The sequence below is a fragment of the Colletotrichum karsti genome (genome assembly GCF_011947395.1).
Source record: "Colletotrichum karsti strain CkLH20 chromosome Unknown Scaffold7, whole genome shotgun sequence".
NCBI lineage: Eukaryota > Fungi > Ascomycota > Sordariomycetes > Glomerellales > Glomerellaceae > Colletotrichum > Colletotrichum karsti.
In genome coordinates, this window is record NW_024065907.1 from 1,150,256 (window position 1) to 1,172,027 (window position 21,772).

Here is a 21,772-nt window from a genome sequence, read left to right on the forward strand (position 1 = left end):
GTTTCTCATCATGGCGAGCCTAGTATGCCCACTATCAGCCGTTAGTTACCAATGTTCGCCACACTTACGCATCGGTATTCAGCATGCCTAGAGGTCTAGTATGATGTCTCTCCCGTCACCGGTCACCGAACCACCTGATATTGCCGTTTCTACTACTTCAGACAGATCATCACGAACGGGTTGGATCAGCCAATCTGCACCATTCCGGTATCGCCTGAGTATGCCTGGCAGGCGGCAGTCTGGTCAAGCCATCATTTCAGAGAGCATGCGTCACGAGCTTCAAGTTCTCGGCTTCGGTGAGCCACATGCGAGGGATCTCATGTTCGTTGCGAGTACGAATATGCCCTTCGCATGCTACCATTCAGGGCCTGGAAGGCAACCGGAAGCCTGGCGTTAAAACCGGAATGCGGCTTCTAGCCAGGCATGTCTTGTTGCATAAGTATGACAGGAGTATTTAACTTTGATGAGGCTAATCTTATCCCTTCCAGATGCGTCTGTCTTTTTCCAGAAGAAGCCACCTGGCGTCGATATGCGAAAAGTTTCGACTTGGTTGTGCCAGGCAAACAGACAGGCGTTGCGGCCGTCCATTGTTGGACCCCGTCATTTGGTCAACGAGCCGGTGCATCAAGCGATGTAGCCTAACGCGGTGGAGGTTTTGTCACAAACCGGGCGGGTGGCTGCTTCAAGCGCGGCGACTTTCTCAGTTTCATGGCTTGCATTCGCCTGCAAACGATTCAATTGAGCCTCCGCGACGTTAAATCGGTCCACAGAGAGTCTCCAAGTTGATCTCAGCTCTGTTGCCTACCAAGCCCCCTCGGTCGCCTTGCTCATGAAGCCAAGGGATGACCAAAAGTTCTTCCCTTCAAACCAATATGGCTTTTTAGCCATACATTGGAATTGGAATTGCAACCATCTGTTTCCCTCCTCCAGGCTGATTGGACAGCGCTTATCGACCCCGCGCTGTGGCTTCGACCCTTGTAGGAGCAGCAAACATCTCCGTTGGTTGCAAGCGAGCAAGCAGTTGTGGTTTATACTCACCTCCCAGGCTCCCTGCAGTCATTTAACCGCCCTGTTGGTTCCAACGACCGCCTGCTTTCTCTTCTCCCTGCTTGCAAACAAAATCGCCTGGTTGCCTCATGGACCAACATTTATTATGGTGTTGTTGCCGGGGTTCTTGAGTGCGTGAGGGTCTGCCCCCAGCCGCCCTGTCTCCCTCGTATCTCATGCTGCGGGCGCTTTCTTATTTTATCCAAAATGCCTTGCATTCATTCATTTTCCGGACAAGCGTGCAACGTTTCTACCGAGGCCCGTCGATTGGCCCGTCTACGAACGATAGACCAGGCTTTGGAACCTTTGCCGGCCCTTCGGTGTCCAGCACGAAGGCTGAAGTTCTCGTCTGCACTCTACCGGGTGTGGTGGCCAATTATTCGGCTGCTTGGAGGAGAAAACTATGTATGTTGCCGGCATCAGATCTTGAAAGTGCAAAATCAAAAGAGAAAACTTGCCGCTTTCAATTCTAAGTCGGGGGTTACACAGGTAGATCTCTTCAGCTAGGTGACACGGGTAGCCGCAGCGCCACCCGGGCATGGGAGCAGCAGACGCATCGGCGGCTGCATCCACCGATGTTTCACTAATACGGCCCGGGATACGGAGCCCAGCCGGCGGCTGCATGAACGTTCCGCATCACTGTTCGCTACATAACGTGAGCAACACCAGACAGTCGGGTCCTGGACGTTTCAGATCTGACATGCTGGCAGTGCCCTCGAGGATGAAGACGCTGGGCATCGTTCCGGTGATGGTCAAGCCGCCGATCAGTACACTTGAGTAGGGCGGTTACACGACGCTTCACCGGTAGATCGTCCAGCCGCGAATATGTGCGACCAGACTCTGACCGAGGGCGTTTCACGACTGCTGCAAACCACTAAGATACGGACTTCATGGCCTTCTGATATCGTCCCTCCGCAAATGAACGTTAAAAGAAAGCTTCGCCTTTCTTTTCCTGACGCAACGGATTATCGTCAATACAATCCGACAAAGCGCCGCTCTGAGGCGCAAGCACGCCACCTGTTTTCTACGAAGCCTGTCACCCAACTCTTGCCCGTCTTCCGATATGCCAGGAGGTCTCGCTCCGACGATCTGCGGGACGGGACGGGCCTCAAATTGCGGGTGCTGTTTCACACCAGACATTCTGCTCTCCAAGTTCGCCTCGCGGTTGCCTTCTTCATGCTTTCATCTAGCCCTAGCTTGCGTACGTTACTGATGTGCCTTTGGCATTGTCGTGTTCACACGTTATTCGAGGACCTTCTGTTATGGGGTAAGCTGCATCTGGTCATGGGGTTTTGATACGTCTAACAGAGGCGGGAAGCCGCCCTACTTTAGCACACATCAGGTTCAATATGCTGGATGCCCAACCAAAACCTCGGAGCATTGGGCTGGGCTCGGAATGCATTATCGCATTGGCGCTTTCAGCGGCTTCGAAATCGAAATATCGATGCTAAGATCTAGGACCACTGCCTGTTTGCTTTTGCAAAGAATTCGGTGCCGGTCCTTACCACTCCAATGCAGGCCGCTCTGAGAAAGCCCTTCCAGGCTTCCCCGGATGCCCGGTTGCCAGTTGATGACGCCGTGGGTCTTACGGTTCCAGTCCTATTTGTCCAGCATAACTAGCGACATCACACTACTGCGCTGTCAGGGTCTAAATATCGACTAATCATCTACTAATGAGGCCACTTATATGCGTAGTCTTCCAGAAGCAGTCCCCATGCTGACTGGCTATTGCCTCGGGCGCATCAGCAAGTGAGTGAGCCCTACGGCAGACATTGGGGATTGCGCGATCCGCGAAGGTAATGTGGGATGGGAGTGAAGTCGAGAAGGGAACACCCTTGCGGATATTCCGAAATTACAGGATACTCCCATCACGACAGCCTCACTTCAAGACTTATCAAAGCTCACTCGAGATCTAGTTGTGCTCGGCGCAGTAGGCGACACCGGGACACAATGACATTGTGATAGCGATCCGAAAGGCGACGAGTCTCGTGCCATCGATTAGCCGCCGTTCTACCTTGACGATCGTAGGCAGATCCATCGCCTTTCCCGCCTTGCCCCGCCTGGTAAGGCAACTTGTTAACATGCAGGTTCCGGGTTCACGATGAGGGGCTTCGAGACTCTTGACTTCGCGTTCGGTGAGTTCAGACACTTGGGTCTGATGCGGAGACGGATTCCAGGCAGCCGCGATCCTTCATGACGGCCCACTGCGGACTCATCGCTCGAATCCGAGGACGACCACGCGCGACCCCGAAGCCGACGTGTCCGAAGTAGGCAAACCGAGATCCCGGGAATGCTGGAGTTTGTGTTTCAACGTCCAATCTGTCTGAATCGGTGCTAATAGCAGCAGAGGATATCAGTGTTACGGCTGCGCCCAGAAGTGGCCCGAAGTTGAGTAATTCGATGTGTTACGCAGCGTCAGGTTATCAATAAAGAAAACGATGTGGTGATACGATACCTTTCGATCTTCAGTGACCCGAGGCATAACACAGCGTATGTCAGGGATGGAACGCCCGAACACCAGGTCCGTGTGGTCTCGTGTACAGTTCCAGAAGCAGGATTCTTTGCGTTTCTTAATCTAACCTGACGCAAGCCAATACCCGGTTCACTCAATTTAGAACGATGAATCAGATGCCTACTTCTAATCGTCGCACATTATATTCAGCTCGTCCTACTAACTTTCTGACCTCCCGGTGAGGTCGGTCAACCTCCGGTAGCATCTAAATCCTATGTTCCAGGAGGTGTTCCGGATATGTAAGCTGGAGCTGATCACGGTAAGCAGGATGCAGAGGAAGAGGCTTGAGATGTCATGTGGTATTCTGGAAAGGCGGTCAGGATAAGGCAACTACAGCTGAAGACGCCTCACGGATTCTTTCGTTGTTGAGAAGCTCGTGACTCTTTCCGCCTAGAGAATGGCAGGATTAGCAGTATATGGCGATATGTCGGTGAGCACCTCCCCCACCGAGGCGACGAGGTCCGGTCGGGGATGCGAGCTGGTCTAGGAAGCGGTGAGAGCCGAGAACAGTTGGGTAAACCAGAGACATCAATTCCATTGCCATACGCTCCCAGCAGAATCAACTGCCGGACGAGGACATGAGCGATCGTGTAGAATTCCAATCGGTTTTCTTCCCTGACCAGAGCTAAGCCAGGTTCAGGGCTCTTCACCGCTGTCATTAGCGAGACTAGGCAAACTTACAAATCTTGGAAGCGAACATTCCCAACCCCGCTGGTTCTACCTTACCTGCCTTCTCGAAGTCTGTGCGGGAATTCTTCAGCAAACACCCATGTGAAATTGTCATGGATGTTTCTTGTTTGGCTCCCGGTGTCGAGACCGGCACTCTCAACGACTTGCTGTTGTGCTGTTTGCCAACGTCATTGACATCAGAGCACATCATTCTTCTGTGTTGTCGTTATGTCATCGACATGGGTCGATTAGGTTAGAACGCCCTTGCAGCTTGACTCTTTATGAACAACTTACTACATCATTCGAGTGGGCAAACTGCATGAGTGAAGTTGAAAAACGTCGGAATCCGCCCAACACAACATACCCCCACGCTGCGCCGGAGCCCGACCCAGGAATATTTCAAATCTGGATCTCGTATCTACACATCCAATGAGAGGCATGAGTTCGTTCTTGCAGTTTGGTAAGGCAGCCGGAAAGAACACTTTATCAGATCATGTGTCGGGCCTTGAGACAGAATGACTGGAGTCATCTTCCCATTGTCTCGTAGACACAATCGTTTCGGAAGGCTATAGAGATGCATATTGGAGGAAAGTTGCACTTTCAACCTCCTCACAGACAGCGCATACATACTGCATGCGGGTGGGTTGTCACTGGCGGTGTGAGCCAAATTCCAACGGGAGCCTGATGCAACTGCTGTTGGGCTTCAACACTTGGACAGATGTCTGCCTCAGCTGAATTGCCTGCTGCAGAGCAGTGGATAATGCTGCAGAGACGTGTGTTCCTCGGAAAATTGTGCAAGACTTGAGTAACAAACGATACAGGATCTGACTGAGGAAGTGGATGAATATCACGAGGGACGGACGTGCCTTCTTCTGAGGTGGGCGGGTGAGAAGAGAGCATGGGGTCTGATCAGTCGACGGTGGCCCGGAACTCGGCCTGGTGGGATGAAGGGTAACTTCGGATGAACGAGGAGATCAATCCGGGGTGCATGTGGTGGATCTCCGGCTCATGATTCAATGACAGCGGGAAGTCTAAATTCAAGGTTAAATGATCCCCGCAGCAATGCTGGCTAGATAATACGTAGATGATCGTAGTTCCTATGAAATATTGAGACCGGTTAGATATTCGGGACATGAATAGCTTTTGTTCTGGCTACATGTAAAGTGATCAATTCATGAGGTCTTCTTTGATCAGGGCTTTATGATATCCTGCTCAGATGTTGTGTGAAGCTTGACTTGCCCGAGGCAATGACTGGAAGGAATCGAATACTTCCATAGATAACAGAAAAAAGTACTCCAAGTGAATCGGTTTATTATAGGATATTATGACGTTGACCAAATCCCGGGCAAGATGATCTCCTCCAAGATCGTCCAGCTTTCGTGATGACCTCACTCCAAGTAAGCTGTCTTCCTCAGGGTTCCGCACCCCTCCTTCAGCACGGTTATGAAGATCAACTCCCTCAGGAAAGTCCCAACTTTACGAGAGAACGGCTAAGTACACACATCTAATCGATGACATGTCAGCGATCGTAGTCTCTATAATAGGCTTCTCGACAGGAGCATATCCTGTGCTGGTGGCTGATGAGTTGATGACTGCCCTGACTGATGGAGTGGCCCTTCTATCTTGTATACTTAGCATCGCGACCCAGCTTCGAAGCCAAGATCCACGATGCCCTTAAACGACATGAACAAAGTTCTAGAATAATAACTATGACTTGAGCAAAGCCCGGGATCATCGAGTGTCAGTCAGACCTACATCAAGAACTTGGCTCAGCAGCAGCAGGATCTCCCGGGACCAACCCGACGAAGCTTTCCACTGGCAGCGTATACTTCACCGGCACGGCGCTGAACATGCTCGGGAGGCTTTCTGTCGATGCAGACGGTAAACCTAGGACAATGCGTTCCCATCTTCGGCAATTTGCCTGACGATTACTTCGTGTTTGACACTTTCCTGGAAGAGGACGAAGCTACAGACGGATCGCGACTCAACTTTAGTAACGCCTGGAAGAAGGGAGGAAACAAGGGGCCGGCCGTTTATCGAAAGCAGCCAATGGGCCATCTACATCGGTTCCCGAGTGCGAACAATCACACAGCATGGATCGGGCTTGCACATGGTTGTTTGCTCAAACTCGTAAGACTCTATTATGTCATGTCATATCATACACTACTTTTACTCCTATGCCCATCTCATGTTTGTCTGCTTCTTGCGTACCTAAGATATCGTTAGTAATAGACATGACAACTAGGAAGCGTATGACTTACGATCGGGCCCAGGACTGCAACACCAACAGTCAGGGCAAGCACAGTGGAAATGAGGCTGATCTTGTTGAAGCCCTTTCCAAGAATATCGAAGGCAAAACTGGGTGCGGCACGGGTGCCGAATACGTCAATGCCAAAGGAGAAGATCAAGCTGGTGCTCTCCACAATGGTAGGGGACGTGATGATCTTCTGGACGCCGATAACATCGCGCTGATGAGTGATGATCTGTCTGGGATCGATCTCCAGCGCCGGGTGGTACTTGATGAGGCCCTCGGCCTCCATCTCGGCCGGCGTGGGGTCACGGCCGACAGGGCGACGCGGCTCGAGAAGCTGACGAGGCAAACTGACGATGGAGTGGGCCAGGGGGAGGTAGCCGAGCACATGACGGCTGGTGATACCCTGTCGAGTCTGGGTGACAGCCAGAGAAGTGATAGGGGCTGACAGGATCCAGGCCTGGCTGACAATCGAGGGAAGGGGGATACCGGTGGGAGTGTCGACCGGGTCGGTAGAGGAAAAGTTGGCAGCGTCGCCGAGCGGGCCACGGTCGTTGGGGTATTCGCTCTCGTACAGGTCGGAAACAACAATCTGGTAGCCTTTGAGAGACTGACCAGACTGAGGCTGACCGGCATCGTCCTTCAACGAGTATTCACCGAAGAAGGTGCACACGAACCAGTTCTCGGCAAGAGTACACTCAATGTTCTTGTCAGTGTCGACGCCCTCGTACGAAGAGGAGTGAAGGACCTGGCCTGACACGGAATCGACGAGGTAGACGTTCAGGGTGGACTTCGCGCTGTTCTTGGCAGACACAACGATGGTGTTGGGGTTCAAATACTTGTACTTGACCCGTCTGTCACCGAGGACCCTTCCGATCGATGCAATAGGGTCGTGGACAGGCAGAGTAGCGATGTCGACGATCTCGTAACCAGTGGGCGGTGCAAACTCCCAAGCAACCTGCTCTTTGGCGGTAACGTCTTCGTTGATGTAGGTCAAACCCTTCAGCTGACCGTTCTCGCCGCGCACCACGACGACCTGCGAGGGAGCCCAGGCGACAGGGACGTCGCCGATGGCACCACCGATACCAACAGGGGCCAACCACTGACCAGACGGGCTGTCGACAATGGCAGCGGCTTGAGTCTGAGCCCAGGAACCCTCGGGCATAGCGTCCACGAGTTTTCCAGTATCGGTTCGTGCGACCACGTACTCGCCATGGTATCCACGGACAGTTACGTGCGATTTGGCATCCTCAACAAAGATGCCCTTGACGTCCCAGGCACTGCCGCGGGGAATATCGAAGGCGTTGAGCTTCCAGATGACCTTGCCGTGTTTGCCAACGTCAAGCCCGAAGAGCTTGCCTCTGCGGGTGGCCAGAACAACGAGCTTGTTGAAGCCGAAAGCATCGCGCGAAAGACCACCGCTCTTGGGTGAGATCTCGGATCCGGTAATGCTGCTGATGAGGCGTTGGGGAATGGAAGCAAGGTAGTCGGGAAGGTAGGCAAGATCATCAATGTGGCGGGTAACACGATGAATATAAGCGGACAGGATACTGCTGTGCGCCTCAGCTTCAAGAGTCTTAGCCAAGTCTTCGCTCTCGGGAATCTCAGCAAAGGCAGCAGCGACTCCGCCAGTGAGCCCCTCAGGACGGCTCCAGGCCTGCTCGCCGTTACGAACCAAGACCCAGTCATCAGAAGTAGTGACGGCAGCGCATCGGACGGCGAAACTGTCTCCGCCCTTCTTGATGACTTCTGAAACGGCGTGAATGGCAGTGACACTCTCAGTGCCGGTCTTGTAAGACCAACGTCCCAGGATAGCGTGCGAGCTAGAAGACGTCAAGATAACCTCCTCTTCAGTGATACGCGTAAACCAGACATTGGCGCCCTCTGAGCTGGTAGAGAAAGCACCTAGCCCAGGAAGGAGAGGGAGCTCATGATCTCTGGTGACAGCATTGTTCTTGATGTTGACGTGGTACACCTCACCCTTGTTTCCAGCCTTGGTGCGGCTGTGGACCAGGAAATGCGGCTCAGATTGCAGGTGATGCGGCGCATGGATGGCAACTTCCAAAGTGTCAGGAGGAAGCGGGAACTCCTGCTTGGTCTTGGTACCAAGAACGTTGACCTTCAGCTTCGAGTGGGCGGCGTCAGTCCAGGCGACAATGGGAGAAGCCGAGTTGGCGCCGACAAGCAAGACGTCTTCCTTGCTCTGGACATCGCCCTTGGTTCCGAGGCTAATATCGTCGGTGCGCTTGCCCGTCAGAGTGTCGTGGACAGAGACGCGCACGCCGTACGAGCTGACGGATCCGTAGAGGCTGACCACGAAGATCTTCTCGATGTTGTTCGAAACCTGGAGCGGAACAGTCTTGCTCGCATCCTTGAATTCCCAGACAACGCTGCCGTCGCCGCCGTTGAGTCTCCTCAAGGTCGAAGAACCGTCCTCTTCCTCAAAGAGCGCCAGCACATCCTTGCGCCCGTTCTCCGTCAACTCCATGACCTCCAAGTCTCTTATCTCGCCCGTGAACTCGCTCCACCACGCGTTCCTTCCCGACAAGGCATTCCATGCATGCACTGAGCTGCCGTACGCAGACGTGACCCAATCCTCTCCTTCCGCCGCTCGTAAATGTCCGCCGCCATTCGTGATGTTGCCGGTCAAGTACTGCCGCCAGACGACGGCGCCATTGCTGGGGTTGACGGCTCCGACAACGCCGACATCGCTTAGTGAGTATAGGAGGGAGGCTTTATCGTCTTTTCTCGGCTTGTGGAAGAATGTCGTCTCTACTTGGGGGACGCCAATGAGTTCGTGGTGATAGTCGATATCTCCAACTTCATCCACGAAGACTGCGCCGACCAAAGATGAAGCTGCGAGAAGCAGCGTCGGAAGGCGCATCGTGGTGGTGTTCTGAAGCTTCGCGAGCAGTTTCACAGCTCTGAGTCGAAAGATGAAGCTTGAACGTCACCTTGGCCTGACAGCGCAGCTGCTGATGGTATTCGAAAGCTTTGCGGGATAGCTCTGGAAGATGGAGTTGGACAGTCGTCACTTGCGCGGTTAGGTGGGTGGGTACGTACATGTCGCTTTGGTGTGGGGGAAGAGAAGTGTGGTCCGTGCCCACCATCGCAATTGAACGCCGACCTGGAAAGTTAGGTCAACGCCTTTTGAAAGTGCGACCGACTTCCTCTTCCACCTGCCTCACAAAGTTGAACACCCAACCCCCAGCCCAGGAAGCCCGACGCCTGCCCGGCCTCAAACGCTCTCAAAATGGTAAGCGACTCTTGATTGTGTACTCAAACTGGTGCCGGCTCTGAAGAAGCTGTTTGGCGGTTTCGACACACAGTTCACGGTTCTTCGTCAAAATGATGCTGTTGGACCTGTCGGATTGCTAACAAGTGCAGGCGCGAAACTCAGAAAAGGCGCAGTCCATGCTGTTTAGGTTCCGCGAAGCACAGGCGGCGGACCTAGGTATTATCGATATCGGCAGAACGAGACGACCCAGAGTCATCACCGAAGTCGACTCGATCCCCTCTTGCGAAAAATGGCGCGGCCAGGTGCTCAAGGAGATCTCGCGCAAGGTCTCCAAAATCCAGGACATCGCGCTGAGCGATTATCAAATCCGCGATCTGAATGACGAGATCAACAAGTTGATGAGGGAGAAGTACATGTGGGAGGTACAAATACGGAACTTGGGAGGACCGAATTACATGCGCGGAGGCGGCAAAATCTACGACGAGCAAGGACGAGAAATACCCGGCGGCGGCAAGGGCTATCGCTACTTCGGACGCGCGCGAGACCTGCCCGGTGTCAAGGAGCTGTTCGATGCAGCAAAGGCGAAAGCAACGGACGAGAAGCCACTCGAGACAAGAGACGATCTGCGGAAACAAGTCGATGCTGCGTACTACGGTTACGCGCCAGATGAGGAGGATAAAGACCTGCTGGCGTACGAGGCCGCCAAGGAGGAGGAAGCGTTCGAGCACATGGCCAAGTCAGGCAAGAAACAACCACCAGCCGACTGGGAACCTCTGCCAGGCGACGCGGGAGACGGCAAGGGATGGGATTTACCGACACTAGAGGAGGTGCAGGAGGAATTGATCAACAGAAGGCGGCAGAAGCTTCTGGATCAGTTATAGCACTCTTTCGCGGTGCTCACCTCTCGGGCGCACTTATGATGGCTGGTTAATTCGTTGAGGGTGAAGAAATAGTGGGAGATGGAGTGTGCTGTTGTATCATATTGCAATGTTAGGCGTCCAGACATAGACTGCGACGACGGCTGGCGTTCTCGGAAGGGCTTTGGGTTGCTATTCATACCAAAATTTCTCTCGGCTATTGTTCCTGATTTTCCCTCTTTTTTTCAGATAAGTACGAGGAAAAAAGAAGGATAAATGATGCCTTGCGCGACTGGGAACTAAGTCGACAGAGAGCTATGACAGGGATTCGGTCGGCGAGCTCGCTCGGTGAACGATAAGATAAGACTGCCACGTGACCACCGCATTCTCCCGCGCCATCAATTCAAGCCATCACGACTGGATCTTTTCGAGTGGACAGCCGCCGACGACGCCGAACAATCCTCCGACCGCCGCCCGTTCAAGTCAACACTTCTTGAACCCGATACCCCGACCATCGACAGCGCTGTCCAATCCCCCCAGCCACCGCCAAAATGTCGATGTTCCGCGCCAAAAAGCTCGACCTGGGCTGCTTCGTCAACATCCGGACGATTCGCGACCACACCAAGCGCCAGGTCTTTATGGAGAACGAGCCCGAGAGGTCCGCATTACCCGAGATACCTCGACAACATCTAGACGAATACTGACATTGCGACCATCATAGACAAGCTCTCCGTCACATCATCCGCAACACGACCCTCCCTCCCCGTACGCGCGCCGAGGCGCAGTTGCAATTGTCGCAGATGCACTGCTACACCCGCCCGACACAGATCCGCAACCGCTGCATCATGGGAGGCAAGGCAAGGGGTGTCTTCAGGGACTTCAAGATGACGAGGGTATGTCGACTTCTTGAGGGAATCCCGTAATAAGTGCAGCTTTCTAACGGTTCGACAGTTCAACTTCCGTATGCAGGCCTACGAGGGCAACCTTCCCGGTGTGAAGAGAGCCAGTTGGTAATTGGGTGTACGACAAGAGACGACGAGGACGAGTACGGCGCGCAAGTGCCTGTGTAAAATACAAAACTGGCCGAGATGCCGTTCCAAAGGCGTAAGCTATGATCGATTTCGGCGACGTATAGACGAGGAGAATCAGGCGTTAGGTCGCAGTTTCGACACAGCTGGGGTCAAGACTTTGACGAAATTAAAAATATGTAAAATGTACAACATCTCCCTCTTTGATTGTCGACAGATCAGCTGGACATCCATTGGTCTCTTGTGACGTAGAAGGAAGTAGGGGCCCGCGGCTGCTCTTTCAGCAGTTATCCGAGACTGAAGACTTTTACTTCTGCCCTACTTATTTAGACGCTTCTCTTGTCTTCTGGGCTTTACCACATTCACCTCCAACAACAATCTCACAACATCTCCTCTACAATCCACCCTGCCCTCAAAATCTCACAGGGCCTCTTCTTACCTACCTTCCTCCATCTTGACAGCAACTAAGCAGCAGAACCCCAGCTCACCAACCACACATCTCTTTCGTCATCACCACCCTCCGACATGTTCCGCCGCCGCTGGTCTGGTCTGCCCAAAGACCCTAAGTTCCCATCCGACTTAAAGAAGCTTGGGTGAGTACCTCTTGTCGACAATAGTACGAGGCAGGAACTAACCTCCGTAGCTACTTCATCAACGATGATGATGAGATCCGCAACATTGACGAACCCGATGTCTACTTCAAGTACTTCCTGACCAAGAATAGCCGAGTCAACGACCGTCAACGCTTTCACTTCAACGGTAAGCACAACCTACTTCTATCCACGAATTTGGCTCAGCTAACATCTCACAGAGGCCATTCGGGATGTCGTTCATGCCCGCCTTGAGAAGGAAGACCTAACGAAGGTCCTCCTTCCCTTGGGCACGCCGGCTACGTCACCCAACGTTCCTATCTTCACCAGCGCCAACGTTGCGTCCGCCTCCCGCGTCGTCGTCATATTTGGTGAGCCTTGCCAGGACCTCGGTAATGTGGCTCTCCGTGTCGCCAATAGATCTGGCGGCATCGACAGGGGCACCATGATATCTGTCGTCCGAGAGCTTCAGAACCAAGCCTCAACCGCAACCGATTCTTTTCCGCCCGGAATCATCCTTGCAAACGCTGGTGAGCTCTGGTGGTGGCCCGAGGGCAAGAAGGCACTGAGCCCCGTCTCCGCCACCGCTGTACCGATGAAGAGCATGGTTCACCACGGCCGCGCCCATAATCCCAAGCTTCACTCGATCCCCAAGAACGAGAGCCCCATGGCACACGCCCAGTCCGTTCTCGATGAAGTCATCCCCGCCCTCACCTCCGAGACTGCCCTTATCGACATCATCGGCATAGGTCTCAGCGCCGACAATGTGACCAAGGCTCTCGACAACTCGGCCACCTTCGCCACCATCGGCCACAGGATCAACACGCTGTCTGTCTTGGGCAGCAGTACCGACGTCAACGAGCTCTCTCACCAGCCATTCAAAGACTTCCTTGTCCGCCGCGCCCGAGCCTACATCGCAGATGACGCGGCTGCCCTTACACCTCTTGCCAGGCCCGGAGGCAACCCCAACACCGCGTCGTTCACACAGCACGGCTGCACCGTCTTCGCCTCGGGAGAGGCCTACTACATCGAGATGATGCTCATTACCAGTCGCACCCCGATTCTTGCCTGGCCTGAGGAAGTTGCCAAAGCGGGCTCCGAGTACCGTCATCCCGATGTCGTACCCGTCGACCCGCCTGTCCCTACAGAAGAGGAATGGGCTGCTACCACATCTGCCTTCGACGCAGCCTGGGAGAAAATGCCTGAGTTCGCCAAACCCAGTCTGGGTTACGCTATCCCACGGGAAGCCGCCGAGGAAGCCCAGGCACTGGAGGGGTTGCAAGAGCACATTGAGGCCCAGGTTCAGAAGCAGCTGGCTGAGGACCCCGACACCAAGGACAACGGTCGTGATGCCGATGATCAAGCCAATGAAACTGCTAGTTATGGCATCTCAGTTCCTGCAGCTTCGGCGCGAATCGCTGTTTGATGTCTGCGTTACAAACGGCTGTCGTTCTGTTAGAGCGAACCACATTCGTTTTGGACACACTGATTGTCCACGGAGCTTGGGCCGAGATGTTAATTAGAACGAGTGAGGCATTTGGGCTTTCATGGAAATGCGACATCATGGTGCGATGAGACATGCAGTAACGAGAGCCATAGATCTGAAGGTAGACCGGATTTTGGAGACCGCTTGGCTGCTTCATACAGAGCAACGGCATTTCTAAAGCCGGTCTGGAGTCTAGAGAATTAATTCTTCTGGTATCATTGGTCCCCCGGCAATTTTGACAGTGTTATACATGTGATCCTCTCACGTGGACCTTACGCCTGGAGCAACGACGCGAGCCCAGCAGCCGGCGGCTCAACATTGAAGAGCAACTCCCTCGTGCGGCGTATCCTCTCCTTGACGACCTCCTCTTCCGCCGCCCACCTTCCATCAACAGTCTGTGTCTCGGTCCAGAAACCGAACGCGGACTTCTTAGGGCCAGCCTTCTTCTTCTCCTCCTCTTCCTTGGCCAGCCTCGCCACCATGGCCTTCCAGTTGTCCAAACCGGCGCCCAGACACTCGCGGCACGTCTGGCGGGCCTCCTTGTCGCCTCCCGCAGTGCCGAGCTTGCGGAGCTGTTCCTCGGCCAGATCGACGGCGTCCCGGGTCCAAGCGAGACCTTCCTCCCGGTTGGCCTTCCCGTCCTTCGACGAGTACAGGATCTCGCCGATGTACAGATTCAGCCCGGCCTCCTCACACAATTCCTTCGGGTGCCTCCAGGGAGGGCGAGAGCCGTCATCGGGCGGCGGCGGGTACTTCGGTGCCGAGGCCAGGTCCCAAGCTCTCTGCCAGAGCGTCTTGGGGACCTCCTGAGGACGTTCCTGGCCCGGGAGGGGCGTCGAGGGCAACGAGCGGCGGGCGCGGAGGACAGAGATGAAGATGGGCAGCGCGGCGGTCACGTCGCCGGTGCGCGCCTTATGCGCGGCGATCGCCGTGAGGACATGCAGCACGTTCTCGGAGGGCAGCGTCGTCTTGTCGTTGATGGTATACGTGCGGGCGTCGACCAACGACGCGGGAGCCGTCTCCGTCGCGAGGGACAGCGCCCACTCGTACATCTTGTCAGCGGCGTCCGACATCTTCTTGAAGTCGAGGAACGATGCGTACGCCAGCGCGGCGTCCATCTTCTGCCGGTTCGTGAAGCCCTTGGTCATCAGCACGCGCAGGTATATGTTATCCGCGGGCTCGTACGCGACCACGCAGTTCTCCTCCATGGGCGCCTTCTCGGAGCCCGGCGGGATCGGCTTGGGGCGCGGGTTCGACGGCCCGATGACCATCTCGGGCGGGAAGACCATGTCCCGCGTCGTGTCCCTGACCCAGCCGTCCAGCTGCTCCGCGGCCTGCGCTGTGAGCATCAGCACCTCGTAGTAGCCCCTCCGCCAGTTCTCGCTCTTGGCCGAGACGTCCTTGCCCGCGGCCCCCACGCCCTCGACGGACAGCGGCTCGTCGAGCAGCTCCCTGATGCCCGCGCCGTCGACGGCGGGGTCCTCCAGCCTCTTGAGCGCCTCGATGCACGAGACGATGACCTCGATCCAGTCGACCTGCCTCTGCTGGGGATGCGCGGCGGCGACCTTTGCGCCGCGGATGCGCATGCGCGTGATGACGGACCACTCGTGGGGCGTGGGGAACTCCTTCTCGAGGCGCTCCTGGTTGAGGAGGAAGACGATGGCGAGGATGCAGAGGGCGCCGCCCCAGATGGAGACGTTGTAGCGGAGGAAGAGGCGGGACTCGAACTTGAGCCACTGCTTCTTCTCGGTGGTGAAGTAGCGGGCGCGGGGCCGCGTGGTGATGGGTATCGCGAGGAAGGGGAGCTGTGGGCGGCCGCGGCGGGAGGAGGTGAGGGCGGCGGTGTTGCTGGTGAAGGGGCGGGTCGACGTCTGTGTCTGGAGCTGGAAGAGCCTCTGGAGGAGGATTCGGCGGAGGGCGAGGCGTTGGCGCATTGTGGCTGCTGCGGGCCGTTGGAGGGGGGTCGTCATGCGGATGTTCGAATCGCCATCTGACGCGGGTAGCGTCGAGATGTTTTTCGCCTGTTTGGAGGTGCAATGGCTGCTGGGGGCAGCTTCGAAGGCTGTGATGTCGTCCAGTCCTACTCAAGGTTTGGATTGCGTGGGGTTGGTAGGTTCAGTGCTCAGATGTCGCTGTGGGGTGCCGTTGTTCCGCATGTCGACGGCCACTTCTGATTGGCTACTCACCGGACGGACTTTTTAATTATTTTTTTTGGTTTGAGTCCCGCGATGGCGACAGACGGACTTTGAGGTTCAGACCCATTTGGTTCATAGAGGGTCGCACCATTCTTTTGAGAATTGGCCCAGATCTAGGTTTTTTCCTTGGAATCCCTAGCTATCTGGATGTTTTAAGGCGTTTCTCATGTACATCATGAGCACACGACGATAAAAATGTCTTCATTCTTAGCCAAAGCGGCGTCAAACCCGCATATACAGTTGGCAGCCACCGCTGTGCTGTCCGGCGCAACAGTAGCATGTCTCATTTTTGGATACCAAGCATTCGAGCGCGAAGAACGAATTCATGACCTGAAGAAATCGATACCCGCATCTGCCGACTCATCTGGAAGCGTATGTCACTCACGTCCCTCCCACACACTCAAAGTCATCACTCTTCATCCTTGGTGGATCTTACTACACAACGTTCAACTCTTCAGCCAGCTAACCATCACATAGCTCACTACGTACGGCGCCGCATCTCCCCCTGTCGACAAGGAGGATGCCCGCAACCAGGCCCTTGCCCGAAGAGCCCAAGCCGGCGACTTCGACGAGGAGCTGATCCTCGAACAGCTCGCCCGCAACAGGGTCTTCCTGAAAGACGATGGCCTCCAGAAACTCCGCAAGTCCTTCGTCGTCGTCGTCGGTGTCGGCGGCGTCGGCTCCCACTGCACCGCCGCCCTCGCCCGCTCCGGCGTCTCCAAGATCCGCCTCATCGACTTCGACCAGGTCACCCTCAGCTCGCTCAACCGCCACGCCGTCGCGACCCTCGCGGACGTCGGAATCCCCAAGGTCCAGTGCCTCTACCGCCGCCTCATCGCCATCACCCCGTGGGCCAAGTTCGACCTCCGGAACCAGAAGTTCGAAAAGGACGTCGCGGCGGAGCTGCTCGCGCCCTGGACCGAGGATGGACAGAAGCCTGATTTCGTGGTTGACGCTATCGACAACATTGATACGAAGGTCGCTTTGTTGAAGTTCTGCCACGATAACAAGATTCCGGTCATCTCCTCGATGGGAGCCGGTGCCAAGGGCGATCCTACGCGTATCAACGTTGCCGATATTGGAGCCAGCACTGACGATGGTCTCTCGAGGGCTACGCGCAGGAAGCTGAAGCTTCTCGGCGTGACGAGCGGTATCCCTGTGGTCTACTCCAACGAGGTTGCCGGCGAGGGCAAGGCTGCTCTGCTGCCCCTTTCCGAGGAGGAGTTCAAGAAGGGTACCGTCGGTGACCTGAGTGTTCTCCCCAGCTTCAGAGTGCGAATCCTCCCTGTTCTTGGAACCATGCCCGCTGTCTTCGGATACATCGTTGCCAACCACGTTATTCTCAGCATTGCTGGTAAGATAAGCCTACCCGCATGGTACCGCCCCTTATCGACTAACTTGGATGATAGAATACCCCCTCGACTACGTCCCCGCAAAGAACCGCGACAAGCTGTATAATGACATCGTCGGCTTCATCCAGGCCTCGGAGACCCGACTCGTCAAGCACAAGCACGGCGTCGAGGAGTCCAAGGGCATCAGGGTCCCGATCTCCCTCGGCGACGCCGCTTTCCTTACCGAGGAGCTATGGAAGGGACGCAGCGCCATCACGGGCCTCATCAACAGGCTGGTGCTCGTCCGGTGGATGAGGCCGGAGGGCGAGACGAAGCTCACGATCGGCGAGGGCGCCGAGCAGCAGAAGTGGACCAACATCCGGTTCCGCGACCTGGTTTGCATGACCAGAGACGAGGCCATACGCCACGAGAAGGAGTACCTCAACGGTGCGGCCAAATTGGAGGACTTGTATGCTGCGGACGTGATTGAGCGTGTGGAGGCTCGGTTGGAGGAGGCGGCTGAGGCCGAGAAGTTTAGACTTTAGACGTTCCACGGGAAATGATGCGATTATGAAAAGGTTTCAAGTTAGGAATAGAATCTCAAAAGTTAAGCTGTCTTCTTACTTAGACCGATAACACCCCCGACGTTCCCATTCTTTCGTGATGATATGTGGCTGGGGGCAGGCACTGTAATGTGGCGCAATCCCACTCAATTTTAAGTGGGTCTTGTCGTTTTCAGGGTACCGGTTCCACTAAGCCAGGTCGCGTCCGCAGGTGGTCTGGTCGCGACTTGAACTTCTTTCTTTGCGCAAACCATCCATCCATCAAGTAGACCTCACTCCCAACTTCTAGGTCGTCGGAGAGATCGCGTCGTGCCGTCTTCTCAAGTCTCGCATTAAGATAACGTCGCGCGTCCTGTATATTTTCCTCAAATCACCGAGGTTGTGTTCGGCCATCGAAGATCCAAGATAACTGCTGGTGAGAAGCTGCGTCTGCACCGCGAAAGTGAAGCACTGACGATTCTCTAGATGACCACACCCGTTTGCCGTTCCAAATGGAATAGATTCACAATTTTCTCAGTGTCGCTGTTCAGCGACAGCTATCGCATCGTCGCGTTCATTTAACCAATGTCCCGCTTAACATACGACTAGAGTTGTTGGCTCCCGAGTGGGATGCCTCGCATTATCAACCGCCCAGGCGTACCTGCCTATGTAGATCTTGACGATCATGGCGTCTTTCGTTTTCAGGGCCTTCTTTTTGTTATTCTTACCTTATTTTCTTACGAAGTCTCGTCTGCGCTGAAGAAAACTCTCACATGGTTATGGGATCGTCAACGATGCGGTTTCTTTCGAAACCCTTCAGCCGATGAAAGGACCAGCACCAAGAACAGAAATCTGAGCAGGCGCCGGCTGGGAAACCAGTCCGGTACACTCGTCGTGTCTTGTTTCTTGGCTTGCGCTCGTTCTGGGGTCATGCGCCGCAATGACGACAAATTGCAAAGTCTAGAAGCGCCGTCCTCGGCTCACGGTCGTGCCTGCAAGGGTCGCGGCTTGCCTGGACGACACTCGTGACAGGAATTATATAGTTTTCAATCGGAGCTGGCCGGTAAGTGGACTTCCCCAAGGTCATGTCAGAAGCATGCTAATCCGCGACAGATCTCAGAACTGCTTGCCAAGCGGCAGCACGACGAAACAAGAATTGCCCGGTGATGAACCAAAGTCCATTAAGCCAAAGTTGCAGACAGCACGAGGGCATATCCAGTCACTTGTGGCGGAGCCCGTCGGCCGTTGTCCGTGAGAACATAAGAGAGCTAATCTGAGGGCACATTTCTTCTTGTCGGACGGAGGAATTGGAGTTTTCTGGGTTTGTTGGAGCGAAGCCAAGTAGCGCAGATGTGGAACGTCAGTACGTTAACGAGACCAGAAGGATGGAGGAGGCAATCGGATAAGAAAATGCGATACTCCGTAGCCCGAGTTAATATCCAGAAGATGTCACCACGAAACAAATCAGCGACATAATTATTCCAGTCTCAGTGCACTCTCGGACGTCCTCGGCTTTGTCGGTACAGGGATCACAGCTCGGCGGAGCTCACCCCGCGGACCACTGGCGCACCTGCGGGATTAGCGCGCAGTCCCTGGAGCTATGGCGATGTACCTGAGCCGGGACGCACATGTCGCAAACGGTGACTCGATGACTTTTGCGCCCGGCGAATCACAGGCGCCGCGATCTTGGGGATATCAATGAGCTCATCCGCTAACACGCTACCGGATCTAGGGACATTTTTAATCATGTTCCATCCCGTCTATTTCCAGCCCTTTCCTACACCAGCCGCGCGGGTTTTGAGTTAATATTATCACAGACGTTCCACTTCTCTCACTGCTAGCCATGTTTCTCTCTTTCTCTTCTCCCAATGTATATCCATCAGTGCCGGTGATCGGAGGACCCCCTTGACAAGGACGAATCTGAACTCTTCCACGGGTCTATATTCGTACAAAACCTTATCTCTGTAGGAAAAAGCAACATTCGGAGGGGCATCATACAACTGATCGCTCCCGACCAAGTCCGGCTCACCCTGCCTGCGCAATGGACCCAGCCATCAACGCAGAGCTCGAGAAGAGCGCCGGCGACGGCATCGCCTTCCGCGCCCGCCCAAACCACGTCCACCACACCTGGGCCAAGACCTTCTACTCCCGACCCGAGCTATACATCCAGCCCGAGTCCCTCGCCGAGATCGAGAAAGTCGTCAACCTCGCGCGCAAATGCCGCCGCCGCATCGTGACCGCCGGATGCGGCCACTCGCCCTCCAACATCACGTGCACCTCGAGCTGGCTGGTCAACCTCGACAAGTACAACCGCATCCTCTCCGTCGACGACTCGAACGGTCTGGCCGTGATCCAGAGCGGGATCCGGCTGTACACCCTCTGCGACGAGCTGGAGCGCCATGGCCTGACTATGCCGAACCTCGGCAGCATCAACCAACAGTCCATCGCCGGCGCGATCTCGACCGGTACCCACGGCAGCAGTCTCTTCCACGGACTCATGTCTGAGGACGTGCTGGCTCTGAAGATCACTCTGGCCAATGGCACGACGGAATCGTGCTCTCGCGACGAAAATCCCCTGCTGTTCCGCGCGGCGCTGCTCTCCCTTGGCGCGTTGGGCATAATCACCGAGATCACGTTTCGCGCTGCCCGCTCGTTCACGCTGCGGTGGACGCAGACGATCGATACGGACGTGAAGATGTTCAATGCCTGGAAGAAGGATTTGTGGACGCAGAGCGAGTTCGTCCGTGTGTGGTGGTTTCCCTATACTCGGAGGGCGGTGGTTTGGAAGGCGGACAAGACGAACGAAAAGCACGTCGACCCTCCGAAGAGGAATTATGATGGGGCGTTGGGTTACTACATCTATCACAACCTGCTGTACCTCGCGCAGTATGTCCCCAGGATACTTCCGATGGTCGAATGGTTCGTGTTCGGCATGCAATACGGCTTCTCCAACGGATCGACCATCTCTGCAGTACAGCCAAGCCGTAAGGCCCTTCTCATGAACTGTCTCTACTCGCAGTTCGTGAACGAGTGGGCTATCCCACTGGCAAGGGGCCCCGAAGCCCTGCGCCGCCTCTCTTCGTGGTTGAACCACCTGACCCCAGCAGACCCCGACTACGTGCCGCATAATATTCCCTACTCGGCGGAAGGGCTCTACGTGCACGCGCCGGTCGAGGTCCGTGTCAGCGACACATCATTGACCTCCAACGCGAGACCGCTCCTCGACCCTACCCTCCCGGACGGGCCGACATTGTATCTTAACGCGACTCTCTACCGCCCGTACCTAATGGACCCGCCGTGTCGAGAGCGCTACTACCAGGCCTTCGAGTGGCTGATGACGGAGATGGGTGGTAAGCCGCACTGGGCAAAGAATTTTGTCGAGAGTGAGGCCATTGAGGACTTCTACGGCAAAGAGCTCGAGCAGTGGCGGTCCGTCAGAAACAAGGCCGATCCGGAGGGAATGTTTGTCGGGCAGTGGCATCGGGAAAAGGTGCTTGGCAAAGGACCAAGACTGGCGTTGGAGGAGGTTGAGCTGGAGAGGACGCCGGCCAAGGGAGGTGGACTGTCAATCACCGGTGCCGTGGGAAAGTCCCAGTGACCAGATATCAAGCGATAATTCTTCTAAAAGCCTAGAATCAAATTGCACGTACGTGCCACCAATGACGCCATATAATACCCCTTGCTACTCATCGTACCAGGTACTGACATGAACAGGACCTGCGCATTCGCCCCAAATCAAAACAGAGCGAGTCGAATATAATCCGCACGCGAGTTGGGAATACCAAGATATGATAACCAACAGCCGTATCACGGAATCGACTGGCGCATGCTGATAAGGACCAAAGGTCCAACATTTCAGTTGGAACCGGGCTTGGACGCGCATCTCTCAGACATTTGGAGCCAACCGATTGGACGGGCGAGCCAAGTACAAGCGGCAGACCGCAGTTGCGGCATCTTCCCTGGCTTGTCAGCGTCGGCGCGCTCGAATAGGAAGCTGAGATTCCGCGCCGCAGGGGAGACGATCGA

The 21,772-nt window shown here is 55.2% G+C and overlaps 7 protein-coding genes across 7 annotated transcripts; 5 read left to right on the forward strand and 2 right to left on the reverse strand.

Moving 5' to 3' along the window:
- Nucleotides 1–6,403: 6,403 nt before the first annotated feature.
- On the reverse strand, nucleotides 6,404–9,363 carry CkaCkLH20_03138 (duf1620 domain containing protein; the record flags this gene model as incomplete). The annotated part of the gene is made up of 2 exons (XM_038885857.1): nucleotides 6,404–6,439; nucleotides 6,490–9,363. 2 exons carry the CDS (start codon nucleotides 9,361–9,363, stop codon nucleotides 6,404–6,406), a joined length of 2,910 nt encoding a protein of 969 aa, XP_038749056.1.
- A 308-nt stretch (nucleotides 9,364–9,671) lies between these two features.
- CkaCkLH20_03139 (uncharacterized protein) lies at nucleotides 9,672–10,598 on the forward strand (the record flags this gene model as incomplete). Its single annotated transcript, XM_038885858.1, has 2 exons — nucleotides 9,672–9,735; nucleotides 9,880–10,598. 2 exons carry the CDS (start codon nucleotides 9,672–9,674, stop codon nucleotides 10,596–10,598), a joined length of 783 nt encoding a protein of 260 aa, XP_038749057.1.
- Nucleotides 10,599–11,125: 527 nt separating this feature from the next.
- Nucleotides 11,126–11,588, forward strand: CkaCkLH20_03140 (mitochondrial 40s ribosomal protein; the record flags this gene model as incomplete). Its single annotated transcript, XM_038885859.1, has 3 exons — nucleotides 11,126–11,232; nucleotides 11,296–11,467; nucleotides 11,526–11,588. The coding sequence occupies 3 exons, from the start codon at nucleotides 11,126–11,128 to the stop codon at nucleotides 11,586–11,588; spliced, it is 342 nt and encodes a 113-aa protein (XP_038749058.1).
- Nucleotides 11,589–12,127: 539 nt separating this feature from the next.
- On the forward strand, nucleotides 12,128–13,618 carry CkaCkLH20_03141 (uncharacterized protein; the record flags this gene model as incomplete). The annotated part of the gene is made up of 3 exons (XM_038885860.1): nucleotides 12,128–12,195; nucleotides 12,246–12,361; nucleotides 12,414–13,618. The coding sequence occupies 3 exons, from the start codon at nucleotides 12,128–12,130 to the stop codon at nucleotides 13,616–13,618; spliced, it is 1,389 nt and encodes a 462-aa protein (XP_038749059.1).
- A 332-nt stretch (nucleotides 13,619–13,950) lies between these two features.
- On the reverse strand, nucleotides 13,951–15,612 carry CkaCkLH20_03142 (uncharacterized protein; the record flags this gene model as incomplete). The annotated part of the gene is made up of 1 exon (XM_038885861.1): nucleotides 13,951–15,612. One exon carries the CDS (start codon nucleotides 15,610–15,612, stop codon nucleotides 13,951–13,953), a length of 1,662 nt encoding a protein of 553 aa, XP_038749060.1.
- A 456-nt stretch (nucleotides 15,613–16,068) lies between these two features.
- On the forward strand, nucleotides 16,069–17,749 carry CkaCkLH20_03143 (ThiF family protein; the record flags this gene model as incomplete). Its single annotated transcript, XM_038885862.1, has 3 exons — nucleotides 16,069–16,245; nucleotides 16,351–17,227; nucleotides 17,283–17,749. 3 exons carry the CDS (start codon nucleotides 16,069–16,071, stop codon nucleotides 17,747–17,749), a joined length of 1,521 nt encoding a protein of 506 aa, XP_038749061.1.
- A 2,038-nt stretch (nucleotides 17,750–19,787) lies between these two features.
- Nucleotides 19,788–21,344, forward strand: CkaCkLH20_03144 (sugar 1, 4-lactone oxidase; the record flags this gene model as incomplete). The annotated part of the gene is made up of 1 exon (XM_038885863.1): nucleotides 19,788–21,344. One exon carries the CDS (start codon nucleotides 19,788–19,790, stop codon nucleotides 21,342–21,344), a length of 1,557 nt encoding a protein of 518 aa, XP_038749062.1.
- Nucleotides 21,345–21,772: the final 428 nt, after the last annotated feature.